Consider the following 17005-nt stretch of genomic DNA (forward strand, 5'->3'; position numbering starts at 1 on the left):
GTGAAGTTAGTCAAATCACTCCATCAGTAAAGACATTCCCTACACTTGTCCTGAGTGGATGTGAAGATGCAGGGCAGGTGCCCCTTTAAGGAAGGACACCAGAGCCGTAGGAGGAACAGTCAGGGGAAACCCTCTAAATATCAGCTCCTTAGAATCTGCCTCATTTTCAGAGATTGTCCGATGTTACCTGGAGATTAAGCCAGCAGAGGGATAAAGACACTACCAATTTGGCAGGACATAGGACTCCTCTGATGATCGATACATGTCCCACCGGATGAGGTCAAGGCTTTGCCAGGCCTGCACTGCAGGTTAACGCGCCCCCTGCCCGCCTGTTTCTATCCCCTCCCGGTCACAGGTGCTGCTCTCAGACAAACAGCTTGTACGTCAAATGCCATCTACTTCCAGGGAAAACAACCTGTAACCCATGTTTTTAATGGGAATATGGGAATAAGAATATGGGTAATTCACAGAGTTCATGTAATATAAGATAAATGAGATACCTGTGAAGGGCACTGTACTAAGCCTCTAAACAGGCATGACTAAAGATCCACAAGATCCTTCCAGTATGACTCGTTAAATATCTGCTCTCGTATTGGAGAATACCTGTTAGAGTTTGTCAAACATGCGCCAGCAAATCTATTCCAAGTGAATTTCTATTTCATGTCACCTCATGTTTTCAGAGAGAGAGAGAAGTGCTGCTGGGATCAGAGGTTTTGCCAAGACACTGAAATGCAGAGACTAATTTGGTTAAGACAATCATCAGCCTCGGTTCTAAAAACCACTGTATTGTAATCATCACTGAGGTCTAGAGAATGGAAGGGGCAGGTAGAAAAATCAGGTATTATGAGAAATTCATGCAAGAAACAAATATATTCCCCACTCCAAGCGAGGAAGCATCCAGGTCTTTTTCATGATGCGCTTTCACAGTCTGTATGATAGTTATTGGCTTCCCCAGTGACTCAGCAGTAAAGAATTTGCCTGCCATGCAGGAGATGAGGGTTCCGTTCCTGGGTCGGGAAGATCCCCTGGAGAAGGGCATGGCAACCCACCCCAGTATTCTTGCCTGGAGAATCGCATGGACAGAGGAGCCTGGTGGGCTACGGTCCATGGGTTGCAGAGTCGGACTCGACTGAAGCGACTGAGCACACAGGCATGGTAGTCATGGTGATTTCTCCAAAAGCAATGCTGCTGCTGCTGCTATGCTACATGAAGCCAATTTTGTCCAGGAGATTCAAAGTAAGCTCACACTGTCAGGGGCCCCATAGAACTAACCTCCGGAGGGTTCTAAGGCAAGCACGGAGGATGTCAACTCCATCATAGACAACTGGATTCTAATACAAAGAATTTCTTTGACTACAACAGTTTTGTTTTTTTTTTAAAGTATGTTTTTTAATCCTCTCTCTATGGAGTTTTCTAGACAGAATAAGATCCAGAAATTATGTGAGAATCAACTATTAAAATTACTGATGGAAAGCCCAAGCTCTTACCAGTATACCACAGGAGATGACAAACTCTTTTGTAAAGTAAATATCTTAGGCTTTGCAGGTCATACTGTCTCTGTTACAGTGACTCCACTGCAGTTCTCGGGCATAAAAGAAAGCGTGGCTGCATTCCAATAAAACTTAAAAAAAAAAAACAGTGGGGAGCCAGATTAGGGACACAGGCTATAGTTGACTGACTTCTGGCCTCATGTAGTAAAGTTTAAACTATTTACTCATGGAACATCCCCCCACCCACCTTAAGAAGGGTCTATGGAAAGGCAAGGGCACAAATTTATATATTATAATAACATATAGACATGTATTCTCTTAAGAAATAGGAATAAGTGTCATGATAGTTACAGTGCTGGATGGATTAGAATCTAGAGCTCGGACCAGCACAGAAGCCTGAGTGTCCTTTACCTCAGATGCTTGATTCTCTACAGAAAGTTCAAAGATTAAATCTCTTCTTAAAGAGTGCAAGGCACCTGTGCCAATTAACTTATCTATGAAATCCTAGTGCAAAGAAACTGGAGTTGACATCGATCTGGTCACACTGTCTTTAGTCCTAGTGATGCTCCTTAGAGCACAGCTAGGGAGATGCTGCTCTTGGAGAAAAGTGGTATATATCTATTTTTCAAATTTAACAGGCATAAATGCACTTTAAATTATAAAGAAATGTTTTGCTAAACACTGGTTTGCAGCCTCTGTATGGCAAATTTACAGGAAGATGCAATTTTGAACCAACTGCAAGTGAAGATGCTATTTAGAGTCACTAATAATGAAATAAACCCCTTAGTTATGAATCAGTTATTATATTTCACTGAACTCCAACTGTTTCTTTCTCACTGTTTAATTTCATTCTAGCTTTTGTTATTATGCCTAAAGAAACCATTTTAACATTTTCTCGCATGCACTTCGAGTATCAAAAAATTCCATCTACAAGTTTTCAGCTTTTGGGCTCTAATTGCTCCACTGGTTGCTCTAACTGCTTTAATAAATAATATTATCTGAGTTCTGCTAGTCCCAGAATTCTAAAGTCACTGCATCACACATTACTTATTATTCCTTTAAGGGGGAAAAGGAGCCTTTTTCTACCCAAAGCTCCTCTTTATGGTAAGAGAGAAAGAAGAGGGAGGGAGGAAGGTACAGAACAAAAAAAGAGAGACAATATACACACAGTTCACTCTCTAGATTAATACTAGGTTCTCTAGAGTGTGAGATATTTCCACTTTAGCATCATTGAGTATCTGTGGTTCCTTCTATTGCAATTCCTTAGGAAACTATGAAACCTCTTCTTCTATGTGAGCCTAAAAATAATCTAGTTTTGCTTATCATTTTCAGATCGCATTAAAGGTTAGATAATTGTGAAAGACTTGAATTTAACACAGCTGTGTAACTCATTTCCTTACTATAGAACAATGTCCATGAGGGCAGAGGCTCTGTCTCTATAGAAGTCCCTTAAGAAACCATGTGTTTCTGTATATCTATATCTAAACCATAGACATAGATATGTGTGTCCCATACCATATGTGACTTACATGTATATATATATCATAAATGTTATATATATGCATACATATATGTATATATCTAGTAATGTGAATGAATGGGTGACCATGTGACTAAATGAATACATGCCTTATTAGTGTTAATCACTGTTAGCTGAATTAGCAGTACAGTGATTTTTCAGGGTGGGGGGAAATGACTTGGATAAGGTGGAACTTTTGAAATGGGAAACATTCAAATTTTAATTGGCTAAAAGCGAGCAGGAACTAAATGACCAAGCTTTCACTGCTTTTAAAAGACTCCTTGTATGATACTAGACCCTTGTACACTGTTCGTAGGGAAGCAGAGTAGTGCAGCAGCGATGGAAAACAATATGGAAGTTCCTAAAAAATTAAAATAGAACGACCATATGATTCAGCAGTCTCACTTCTGGGCATTTATTCAAAAGAACTGAAATCATATTAGCACCCCCACGTTCACTGTAGCGTTATTCACAATAGCTAAGATGTGGAAACAATGTCCATCAGCAGATGAATGGGTAAAGAAAATGTAGTATATAGACAGAATGGAATATTGTTTAGCCTCAAAAAGAAGAAAATTCTGTAATGTGCAGCAACAAAGATGAGCCTGGAGGACATTGTGCTCAGTAAAAGAAACCAGTCACCAAAGGGGAATATAGCACGATTCCACTTATAATCCACCTGGGCTCTTGCTTCCCTGATGGCTCAATTGGTAAAGAATCCACCTGCAAGGCAGGAGACCCTGGTTCAATTCCTGGGTCGGGAAGATCTGCTGGAGAAGGGAACAGCTTATCCACTCCAGTATTCTAGCCTGGAGAATTCCATGGACTGTATAGTCCATGGAGTTGCAAAGAGTTGGACACGACTGAACAACTTTCACTTATATTAGGCACTTCGAACAGTCAGAGTCATAGATGCATAGAATGGTGGTTGCCCGGCTGGCCTCGGAGAAGGGAGGAATGAGAAGTTGCTATAGAGTATCAGTTACATTCTGCACCAACGCTGTGGCTATAGTTAACAATACTGTATTGTACCCTTAAAAATCTGTTAAAAAGACAGAGTTCATGTAAAGTGTTCTTATCACGATTAAAAACAACAGCAATCCCACTTCTGGGCATACACACTGAGGAAACCAGATCTGAAAGAGACACGTGTACCCCAATGTTCATCGCAGCACTGTTTATAATAGCCAGGACATGGAAGCAACCTAGATGCCCATCAGCAGATGAATGGATAAGGAAGCTGTGGTACATATACACCATGGAATATTACTCAGCCGTTAAAAAGAATTCATTTGAACCAGTCCTAATGAGATGGATGAAGCTGGAGCCCATTATACAGAGTGAAGTAAGCCAGAAAGATAAAGAACATTACAGCATACTGACACATGTATATGGAATTTAGAAAGGTGATAACGATAACCCTATATGCAGAACAGAAAAAGAGACACAGAAATACAGAACAGACTTTTGAACTTTGTGGGAGAATGTGAGGGTGGGATATTTCAAAAGAACAGCATGTATACTATCTATGGTGAAACAGATCACTAGCCCAGGTGGGATGCACGAGACAAGTGCTCCGGCCTGGTGCACTGGGAAGACCCAGAGGAATCGGGTGGAGAGGGAGGTGGGAGGGGGGATCGGGATTGGGAATACATGTAAATCCATGGCTGATTCATATCAATGTATGACAAAACCCACTGGAAAAAAAAATAATAATAATAAAAATTAAAAAAAAAATAAAAACAACAGCAAAAAAAAAGACAAGGTCTCTTGGGAATTATTGCAAGATTGAAGAGAGAGTCAATCGATGCACAGTTTATTCACCATACAATTACCAGGTTCCCTATGAAATATTTCCACTGTAGCACCATTGGCTATCAGGACTACCAGAAGTGCTTTCAGGAAAAGAGCTCATTAACAGCAAGCCTGGTGTCTGAGGTGAATTGTGAAAATGCCAGAATACAAGTAGGAAGAAAAAAAGCAGAGTCTTGTGTTGAGTGGGCACTTACATTCAAGAGAGGAATTATGACAACAGAGCGCTGTGGCCACCATGGTTATGTGTCAAACCCACTTTGACTGCTGAACAGCCATCATTCCCACTTTTAACTTAAGCAGCTCATGTAGACGTATGGGAAATGCTTTGAAAGAAAAGTAGGAAGCAGCCATCTCAAAGGAAAACAGTCACATGCCATCTCAACGCCATGGTGACAATAAATACACACTTGACATGATTATTGGGTGGAAAAAAAAAATGAGCCATAGCAGGTTTACATGAAAGCACTGACCTTTAATTAACACCTACTCTGTGCTAGTAGGGGCTTCCCCGGTGGTTCGGCAGTAAAGAATCCATCTGCCTATGCAGGAGACCTGAGTTTGATCCCTGGGTCTGGAAGATCCCCTGGAGGAGGAAATGGCAACCCACTCCAGTTTTCTTGCTTGGAAAATCCCACGGACAGAGGAGCCTGGCAGTCTACAGTCCATGGAGCCACAAAACAGTTGGACATGACAACAACTAAGCAATTGTGCTAGGAAGTTTGCCTTAAGTATAAATAACTTGCTGCCTCTAACAACATTTCAGAGTGTCTGTCACAAAGGAAACAGTAAACATTAGCTGTCATCATCCTACACTTCATGCAAAATGCCAGGCCCTAGCAAAGCACGTGCAGACATAGTGGTCAATGGTAAGAAGAAATCTGGATTTAACCCTAGCCCTCACACCTCCTGCTATATCACCATGCATAGGAAACATCCTCAGTTTCCTCCCTCATAAAACTGGAATCATACTGAGTACTTCACAGGTGTCTTTTGTGAGAATTAAGTGAAATGATACATAACAGAAACTTAACACAATGCCTGATTCATCAAATAACTATTGTTTCTCCTGTTAGCTCCCTAATTTTAATTTGGTTCACAGCTGATAGTAACAGACCCACACAAATGGGCTAGACTAAGGAGCAAGAAACACTCCACCCACACTCTGGTTAATTCCACAGACCTGGTATACTCTCCTTTTTCTTGGTGTGTATCCTGAATTGACTGAAACCAGTTAGGAAATGAATGGTTTTTGTATTTCAATTAAATTGATCCTCTAATTCAGAGCAGCCTTGTTTATAATAGCCAAGATATGGAAACAATCTAAGTGTCCATCCATGAATGAATGGATAAAGAAGATCACACACACACACACACACACACACACACACACACACACCAGTGGAATACTATTCAGTCATGGAAAAAGAATAAAATCCTACCATTTGTGAAAACATGGATGGATCCTGAAGGTATTAAGTAAAGTAAGTCATAGAAAGAAAAAAATATCATATAATCTTATTTATATGTGCCATCTAAAACAAAATAAAACAGAAACACACTCATAGAGAAGAGTAGCTACCAGAAAGGAAGAGGATTTTGGAGGTGGTGAAATGGGTGAGGGTGGTGAGCTGTATGGTGATAGATGGTGACAAGGCTTTGGTGGTGAAAACTCTGTAGTGTATACCGATGTTTATACTACAAACATCTGTACTATAACATAACATCATAGTACATACCATAGTATAACACTTATACTATAAACACTATAGTCTAACTATAATTCTGTATACCTGAAACTTACTAGAATAAACAAATAAAAAAGATTTGTAGAAAATATTGGTCCTGCTAAGTCATTCCAACATGTCAAGACACAGTTAGTGTCACAGAAATCACAAGAAAAGAAAGGGAGTGTGACAAAGGATAGAAAACAGGCATTGCATTGTCAGAAAGAAAGACAAAAAAATGGCCATGCACCACAGTTCCATCCTTGACTATTTGTGTGACAATGGGCAAGACCGTCTTTTTATCCTCAGCTTCCTCATCTGTTAAATGAGTATACACATTATCTCACAGAGGTGGTAAAGAATCAAATGAACTCGTGTAGCACATCCCTGCCACACATCAAGCACTCACTAGTAGCAATACTCACCACAGTAGCAAAGGCAAATTAGACTAAATGAGGTTAATTAGACTATTTAGCATGCAACTGATACGTGAAAAGAAAAAGATAATCCTGCACAGTCAGCAACCTTTAGTAGAAGAATCTCTGCTCAAATGAGTACTAGGCTTTTATTTTGCATTTAAGATATGAAATTTATGGTGGCTTTATTAGTGGGTAGTCCTAATAACTCCACTTATTTTATTTAACAACTTCATTATTTCAGTAATTGTCTGAGGAAGATGATATTATCCCAGAATACCAAAGAAGCAGCTGAGTCTCAAAGAGAATTTCAGAGACCAGCTGTCTGTCTGGGAAGTAGTAGTGACAGGGTTTGAAACAGTCTGTTGTAGTTTCAAGACATGGCATCTTTTAAATAATTTACACAACTATATTCTATACTACTGAAAGGCATATGCTAATGAAGAGGGTAGCACATGCTTAATTAATGTTCCTGGAAGGGGGATTTTGCCTTTTTTTGTCACTTTGCCTTTGTGTTTCGTCTTTATATCACTGTTTGTTTGCACTGCGATTATACAAACAGATATAGACACAGATATGTTTATACACATAGATACATGTTTAGTTATAAGAATTTTTAAATACATTGATACTTTTAGCCTGACAGTGGGCTCTCAAATGAAGCTGAGTCATAGAGGAAGTTGACCAGCCAATTAATGACTACATGTTTTAACATGGAAGATGTCACCGATAAATGCCTATTTCTTGCTGGATAGCAAAGTAAACGTTCCCTGAAAAGATGGATACAGTCTTATTAGTATATAAAATACAACAGTCCTAAAGAGACAATCATGCTTTACTATTTGTTACTTGATAATTCCCTGAATATCTGTGTCCTCTAGTCCTGTTTTAAAAGGTTAAACGGCTCTAAATCTGTCTGCTAGACTTATAAGGAACTCTGCACTGCTCTGGCTAGTCAGGAAATTTAATTTTCTACACAAATTAACCAATTGTGCATAGAAAGAGGAAAGCTGCTCTCCACAACCCAACTGGGGGACTAGGGTGGGAGGGGGGATAACTGCAAAAATGCAGAACAGATACTGAAGAAATACCATTGATGATTCTTACATTCTTATCCCATGGAGCCAACACACTGCCAATCAGAACCATGTGGGGCAATCTTTCTGAATAATGCATTAAAGCCCTGCTGGAAATGACTTGAAATACTGCTTACCCCTTCTTTGGGAGGGGCCATATATGCCATCTAGGCTTCCCAGGTGGCGATAGTATTAAAGAACCCGCCTACCAATGCAGGAGATTTAAGAGATGCGAGTCCAATCCCTTGGTTGGGAAGATCCTCTGGAGAAGGAAATGGCAACCCACTCCAGTATTCTTGCCTAAAGAATCCCATGGGCAGAGGAGCCTGGTGGGTACGGTCCACGGGATCGCAAAGAGTTGGACGTGACTGAAGTGAATTTGCACATACACAGGCACATATGCCAAGGGAACTATTAATAGCACTTGCCTGCCATCTACCAGAGCTACAGATATGCCTGTGTCATCAAATGGCGCTTCATCTGTCCATCTCTTCCTGGGAACACGGCCCCAAGCCCCCTTTAGTTTGCCTGGAAATGAAATTCTTCCAAATTGGGCAGTTGTTGCTAAGCAGCCTCAAACTTCTTATACACCTGCCTTTTATGCCAGTGACAGTAATAAAAAACAATAGCAAAGCTGTAACAATCAATGATTGTTACAATGATAATAGTCACTGGAGTCCCTGTGAACTGGAATGATTATAAAAATATCCATTTTACATAAGTAAAAAGATAGATTAAAAACTTGGGGAGCTCTGAACCTAGATTTTTACCATTTCTGTCCATTTGAGGTTAGTATCACTTCAGTACCAAAAGTTCCTCAAACTGCATCTCTAGCTGATGAAGAACATGTCTCACACAGGAAGTTTGTTCCTGCTGGTACTACAGATTGCATGTCTGGGGTGTACCCGGGACTCCCCTGATATCTGAACCCCCACTTTCCCCGAGGGTCCTCAGCTCGGCTTGCTCCTGGCCCCCTATGGGGTCTTTGCTGACAGGAGCAGAAATCTTGACCGACCAAGTGCTAAGCTGGCCCATGGCGGGTCTCCCGGTTGGTTCAATCTTGTTTACCCTTGTCATTATTCTGCCTCTTATGCTTAAAGATGTGAAGGAAGTGGTAACTGCCCTGTTCTGTGTTCCTTCAGAAGAAAAGGGGTAACAGCTGAAAACGGGGCGGATTCATTTACTCAACAAGTATCATTGCCTCTATTTATATTAGAATTGCAGCATAAAGTGATGCCACAACTTCACCGTTTAGTCAAAAAATGGACATCCATGTAAACTTATTTTTCTAGATTCTTTCTTCCCTTGTATCCACTTCTTGTCCCTTTTAGAGGTACAGTTCTCTTAGCAAATAGGGAGGATTCTGTGTGCCTACAGCATGTTGAGTTCCTTTAGAACAGAGAATAGGCAACTGACCATTCCTCAATTCCCCACATGGAGTTTTACCTTCTTAGAGGTTGCTCTTTTGAAGGAAGCATTTTTTTTGGGTATCCTTATGAGATACACTCTCATTCTGAATTTCAAAATGGCTTGTGCTAAAAACAACTTTTCTGGATCCGAAAAGAATTATTTTTTGCCCAGACACAAATTATTTGGGGCACTGACTACTCTGATGTGTTTTACCTCCAGCCTCAGAGTTTCAGCACCCTCGAGAGTACTGGGAGTTTAATACAGGAACAAGAATTGAATAAATATAGCTTTCAGAATGCCATTTGTCTATCTAGAGTTTCTCTGAAAAAAGTAATTAGAAAAATATCTGCCCTAAGTCCCCGTAATTTAGAAACTGAATGACTTGCATATAAGCTGACATCTAACTCATAAATTAACCAGACACTTCTTTAAAATTATTCTTCTATTTAGTTTTCTCTCTCTTTTTCAACAAACATTTCTCAGAAAATATTTGAAATCCACACTCAAACACATCATTAACCAACACTTCACCCTTGGAGACCAGTGGACAAGTTATAGATTTTCAGTGTTCTTTCGGAAGAAAGCTATTTAGCTTGAGCATCTGCACGGTCATTTGGGTGACTGGCAAAAGAAAAGATGTACACAGTTCAACAACAACAAAAAAAACCCAGAACTGAGCCTCATTTCTAAAAAAAGAAGAAAAACCTTAATAAAGGGTTATATTTCTCATCTTGGAAAAATTTTTGAGCAGGAAAAGTATAAACAAAGGGTACTTTTGAAATAGCAGAGAAAGGTTTTTATCTAAAAGGCACCCATGCGGATATGCTGACTGATCAGAAATGCCCATCAAGTGATAAAAAGATAATTTCAAACCCAAATACAGAAATAAGATGGGGGTCTCTTAATACTCCAAGACAATGACCTCATGCCTCTAAATTTTTATACATAATCCATATGATTGTCAAATGAGAAAGAAAAAAAAATAGCAATACTTTTCTGATGCTAGGAAAAAAATGCACAACAAGCAAAAACAATGTAATATAAAGGATCCACCCAAATTCACTGCAAAATACATGTTGATCTGGCCTTTTCACTGTGCTCTCTGAAAGCCAAACAGCTTTCTTCATCTCAGCATTTCTGGCTCTGAGCATTATATATAGCTCTTTCCAGGTGTGTGAGCACATGTGTGTGCAACACACCCATAGACACAAGCATGGTGCATGTTGACCAAAATCCCCTGGCCATGTGAGCCGTGTCTCAAAGGCAGCCACACAGACTGCATACTTAATTACATTTTGTACTGATTTGCTTGTCACGCGTCATACGTAGTGAATCTTCCTTTTAAAAGAGAAATACCTTATTGGACTGGAGGTGATGTCGGGGTCACGAGCAGTCACCTGCCCAATCACGGAGTTGAGAGCAGCGTTTTCATGCACTTCCAGGAGGTAAGTCGGTGAAGAGAAGACGGGAGGCTCATCCGCATCTTCGACGACAATTTTGACCGTCGCCGTGTCTTTAAAGGGCCCCCTGCCGCTGAAACGCGGGTCAACGTGGACATTGGCCGCCTCTACCTTCAGTGTATAGGATTTTTTGGTCTCAAAATCCAGAGGCTGTTAAGAAATGACAAAGATGAATGTTTCTCACTAATGACCACAGCCGCGAGAACAAATGTGTGTAACACTGATGGATGATCGTTATGTGCATTTAAGCCCATTTGTGAGTCTTAATGGGATCACTCTCCTATCCCCCATATTCAACCTGTAAATTTCACAGGCATTTATTGATATCTGTTTATTATACAAGCTCAGTGAATCTAATCTCCTCCTGTTCTGTTTTGTTTTGCTCATTTCACTTGGAATTCACAAAATATTCACAGTCATGAATAGTGCCATCAAAATTTCACTTCAGAGTCATAATAAAATTTTACTAGTGATGGCGTGACCTGCATACCAATCAGTCAGTTAATCGGGCCTCTGCTGGTCGGAGATAAGGCAGCATCGAACACAATCTCTATCTGGGAAGAATATTTTTATCATTTCGGCAACAGTGTGTGAAATGTAAAGAACGAGAAATAATCATTGTTTAGACCATGGAGACATTATAAAGCACAATTTAGCACTAATCCCAACAAAGAGTGTTTTCTTATTTCACTTCCAGAGCATCACTGCTTTGCTGATCATGGCTAAAATGAAGTTTATTCTCTTTTAGGGCATTCTTAGAAGGTCTCTATTATGAGTTCCATGCTGTGAAGCCGGTGGGCATATAAAGATGTATGCAGATACATATCTACCTGTGTTTATATTTAAGGGAAGGAAGAGGGAGACCGGTAGATATATAGATAGCTAGGACTTACCATGTCTGCCACGAACCACTTAAAAGCAATGCGAAATTACCTCATTGAACCATTACTGAAAATATTTCTGACCTATTAATTCTTCCTGCCTTAAAAGCCCCAAAGACTTAATGATCTAAGTAAATAGAGGAAGGTAAAAGAACACAGTCCCCTTAAACAACCCAAAGCCCATCTGCGTCAGAATCCTCGCTGTCCAATTCTCTCAGCAAGGCAGAATACTTCAGATGTCAAGGATGTATTTCTGTCAAGGTTCAAAAAGATAATTTAGGCTTGCATTGCAATTTCTTATAAGAAATTGAACTTTACATCTGCAATGCAAATTTAAAAAAAAAAAGAAGCAGTAGCCTGAACACAAGCCCGCATTACCAACTTTCAGAACTCTCCTAAAGCTTAAATATATATATATTTTTTTCTTAGCTCAAAATTTTGTGTTGATTTTTACATTTGATTTTCTTCTAATTGGACTGAACTTTTCTTGAGAGATATTTTCTAATTAAGCAGATACTCAATCCTGTCTATTCTGAAATTTCTAAGCACATATATATATGTATATATACCCATGAATACACAATTCAACATCAGCATTTTCACAATTTTCCAACAGCCCCAACTGTAACAATTATGTAATTTCAAGTTCTTTACAAATGCCATTGAATATAGCAGATTATGCTCTGCTAAATTCTTAGCCCAACCTGAACACATCTTGGTGTCCTTAGGACTTTATCAGACCAAAAAAAGGGTCCATGCATTGTGGGAAAATGACTCCCTACATCATTTTCCAGAGTAAAATGCACATGTATCTCGGTGTTGAGATGTGTAGAATATGTTTCCAAGTGTATGAATAGTGGTGAATAAAAATACAGCAAACAGCTAATTGCTTCAGTTTATAAAAGCACCTTATGGTTACAAAGAATAGCAGTTAATAATAACAATAAAAATGACATTAGGAATCATTAACCAAGGAAAATGTGGCCCTGGGTTACTCAATAATTGACTCAAGTATAATTATACTGTACTCTATTTCAAACATGAGTTTTTAAATACTTTGCAACTTTTACTACTGAGCTCCATCCGGGTCAAAACGAAGCATTGCTCAGCAGAGTTAGAATATATGCAACCAATTTTTTCCTCAAAACTGATTTTGTATTTTAGAGTATATCCAGAAAATTCCAGGTTCTCATTGTCAAGACCTCCCCAATGAGGGATTTCAAGAGCAGGACCACGGGGAGCAGATTCCTGTGTAACATAAGAGAGAGTCAGATAGTAAGCTCAGAGTCCTGGCAATATATTGCTGATCAAGACAGAGGGCAGAGCTATTGGCTCCCGACAGTGTGACTGATCATATGTCTTCCAATTGATGAATCAGCAAATCTGTTTTAAAATTAGTTTCTACTACTTCACAACAAACATGTAGTACAATGTTGAGCAAAATACTCATTATGAGGATAAAGGGGCATTTTCCTTTGCAAATACCCATGTCCATAAAATACTGAACTGTGCTCTACACATTTTTTTTAATAAACTTGTCATGAGAAATAAATATGGAAAATGTACAGAATTTTTCACATTTACCAGATGTACATACACACATACAAATGGTTGTGAGCAAAGGCAATCACAGATTGCCATATATTCTTTGTACTATTTATGGAGATATTTCTTTCTTTTTTTTTTTTTTTTACTTTCTTCTAGTGTTTTATTTTTTTTTCCCCTTTATTTATTTATTTATTTTTTCAGTGGGTTTTGTCATACATTGATATGAATCAGCCATAGCATGCATGCTAAGTCGCTTCAGTCCTGTCTGACTCTTTGAGACCCTATGAATGTAGTCCATGAGGCTCCTCTGTCCATGGGATTCTCCAGGCAAGAATACTGGAGTGGGTTGCCATGCCCTCCTCCAGGGGATCTTCCCAACCCAGGGATCAAACCCGTGTCTCTTACATCTCCTACATTGGCAGGCGGGTTTACCACTAACATTTACACTAACATTTACCACTAACACCACCTGCAAAGTCCAGCCCCAGAGTCAGGAACAAACCAAAGCTGAGCTTCACTGACCTCATTGCTTGGACATTTGATTGCAACTTGGAGTATCTTATGTTAGGGGGGTGGGCCCTGTCCTTTCAGGGCCAGAACAAGCCAGAATAACAGGCTGACTAGTTTGTCTGTCTTTGAGTTTCCCTAAAAGCAGAGACTGCCATGAAGTCCTAGGAACCTTCAATGCATGTTTCAGAACTATTCCAGGAAGCAGGAACACAGAAATGGGGGGGGAGAGGGGTTCTATAGAAAAGGCATTGAATTTGCCACCTCTGTGGGCTAATGAGGATTCCCCCCACCCCCAACTGAAAAACCTCTGAGGAGCCACAGACAACTGCCTCAGGATAATTTCTTCCAAGGAAACTGTCCACAAGTCTTTGTCCTTCATTGCTTGAAGGCTGCCTTCGGTGTTCACTTTCCTACATAGCTGGAGGCTCTGGACAAGGACTGAGCAAGTTCCTGCATCTCATGGAAAAACACTGAAGCACAGACAGGAGAGAAATGATGGATGAGATGGCAGGCTAGCACCAGCATGGTCACTGCTTACTGAGCTTTAGCTGAAATATAAAGTAGGGCCAAGAGATAAGATGTGAGAAGAGGACTCTTACTTTTTCTTCTTATTTCTTCCAACATTATTTATCATTCATTTATTTGACTATGCCTGGTCTTGGTTGTGGCACATGGCGTGTGGGTTGCGGCATGTAGGATCTAGTTTCCTGACCAGGGATCTAACCTGGGCTCCCTGCATTAGGAGCATGGAATCGTAGCCACGAGACCACCAAAGAGGTTCCAGGACTCTTACTTTTTCATAGCTAAAGAAGGCAAACCTCCTTCCCTTCTAAGGTTACATCAGGAAGTGCACCCAACTCCGCCATCTTCAATGTTCACGTTTCAAAGAGGTATTAATATTTTGAAGATGAGCAAAACCTTCCTGAGCTTACCTTTCTCAGTCTTATAATGCCATCCTGGGCCTGGGTGTCGGAAGTGATCTCAAAGAGTGCTGTTCCGTCTCCATCAATGATGTCATACGACGACTGTGCATTTTCACCGATATCCTGATCATTGGCCTTCACCCTTCCTATGGCAGTGCCAAGAACCACATCTTCTGGTACCGAGAAGTGATACAGACCTTCGGAAAGAGGAGACACCCTGAGCACTGCATCAGTTCCATTCATTCATTCATTTAGCAAATACTTACTGGGCACCTTTCTTGTTCGAGGTACCTGTGTACAGATGTGACCAATATAGTGATGGGAAAGGCAAAAACACCCTTTTCCCTGTGGGACATACAGCCTTTTAAATGAGTCAGAGACAAATAGTTCCCAGAAAAAGCAGTGATCTCTCTTTGAAACTCTTCTGAGTTATGGGACTTACTCAACCAGATGTTTACCAAGTACATATTTGGAGCGGAGTTATATCAGGATATTAGTGAGTCTGTGTGAATGCTCTTTCCCATTTGCTGTACAATCACATCAGCTGCCCTTGGGGATGTTCATTGTTGCCCAACATAAAATATTAAGCTAATTTCGGCACAGATAGATGCAATGTGTAACACACTGAAAGTCACTTTTGAAGTTACCTTTATATTTACAGACTTGTAGACCATTTCTGATAAAATCCAATTACCAAGCTTCTGCTATGCCCTGCAGCAAGCTGTTCAGACACATGAAACACTCTTCTTGTTACTAAAGTCCTCCTTGCTCTGAAGACCAAAAATCCTACCTTCAACACTCTCTAGGCAAAAAATACAATTACAGTGTGTATGCCTTCTCCTAGGGGGAGGCAGGACAATGTGTCTAATTAGTGATATCAGTCCCTTTTTTATTCAGATCACTTTGGCTGTTGCACAGGTACCACTGGCTTTCATCGGTGCAGGGGAGGCTGCTGGTACCCCAAGCCCTAACCTCTGGTCATTACCACTTCAGTCACTCTTGTCCTGCAGCCAACAGCCAACTTCTGAGGGTTTCCTTTGGCCTTCAGAACCCATTATGCCCATTGCCTGTCAGGCTAGAACTCACAGAAAATTAATACCCCTCAGAGACTCACACAACTTACTATATAAAATCCCTGGCTCCATCACCTCTCTGGCAGGATAATCTTAAGCTTGTCCTTTCCTTTTGTGTATTTACAGGGCACCAGGGTATCCCCAAGGGGATGAAGCTCCAGTTTCTCCAGTGGAAGCTGGCTTGAGAATACACAGCATTGGCTCTCTAGCCTCCTCTTCCTCACATTGTCACTTCCGAACTGGCCTTTCTTGGGATCATCTCCAAGGTAAACCACTTATAATCAAATTCCTGTCTCAGTGCCTGTTTCTGGGGAATCCAAATCCAGACAAGCAGGAAGTTGTAGTCCCCATGTAACGAGAACAAGGGGAAATAAACATTCAATGGACCATAAACTCAAAAGGAAAAATTAAATCTAGAGAACATTACCTGAGTCTAGTTTGAACTCAATCATTGAGTCCCTTGGATAAACTAAGGCCTCATTGTACCCAGTATAAAAGGATAACTTCATATGATGGGAAAATTTGTCTAATGGCAGTAGCATGCTTTTATCTAATGATGGAATAAAAATGCCTCTTAAAATCATAATATTATGGGACTAGGGAACAAAACAGTTTTTTCATAAGGTAGGCACCAAAAACCATCATGTCAAGCACAAGTCTCCCACTTCCCCCATAATCAGTAATGATTCCATTTCCTTCCAACTTTATATTTCAGGTAAGGTCTTGTGATGATTCCTCGAGGTGTGCTTATTAGGTAAATAAGACAGCAAGGGGCCTCACCTTACTGCGAGCCCTGCACCAGGAAGCTTCGAGAAATCAAGCCAGTGAAACGTTTCATTATCCACTGTTATTCTTCCTACTCTCATCATCCCTTTCAGTGTGATCATAGTTAATCATTATTACTTCTAAGAGAGGAAACACTTTTGAAACTCATAGGCTACTGCTCAATTGAAACAATAATTTTCTGAGAAAGAGGAGTTGCATGCTGGTGTATTAACTATAATGGCAACTGAAAAGAGAATAAAAGAATTCGGGGAAAGATGCAAGAGACAGTGTTTTTAATTTCCATCATTTCGGCTTAAAAGGGTTGCATTGTTGTCTGATTTATGAATGGCCAGATGTGGAAATTCTCAAATGCTTAATGAAATGCAGTATTTCCT

General features: G+C 40.1%; 1 protein-coding gene across 2 annotated transcripts in view; it reads right to left on the minus strand.

Moving 5' to 3' along the window:
- Positions 1-17005, minus strand: part of CDH8 (cadherin 8) — a 393451-nt gene that overhangs the window by 141140 nt on the left and 235306 nt on the right. For both annotated transcript variants that reach the window (XM_061138647.1, XM_061138648.1), the window contains exons 6-7: positions 14782-14969; positions 10807-11060 (exon numbers count right to left, since the gene is read on the minus strand). In XM_061138647.1, the coding sequence (XP_060994630.1) occupies positions 10807-11060; positions 14782-14969 (442 nt within the window). The remainder of the gene's footprint in view (positions 1-10806; positions 11061-14781; positions 14970-17005) is intronic.

Source organism: Dama dama, chromosome 4 (assembly GCF_033118175.1).
Source record: "Dama dama isolate Ldn47 chromosome 4, ASM3311817v1, whole genome shotgun sequence".
NCBI lineage: Eukaryota > Metazoa > Chordata > Mammalia > Artiodactyla > Cervidae > Dama > Dama dama.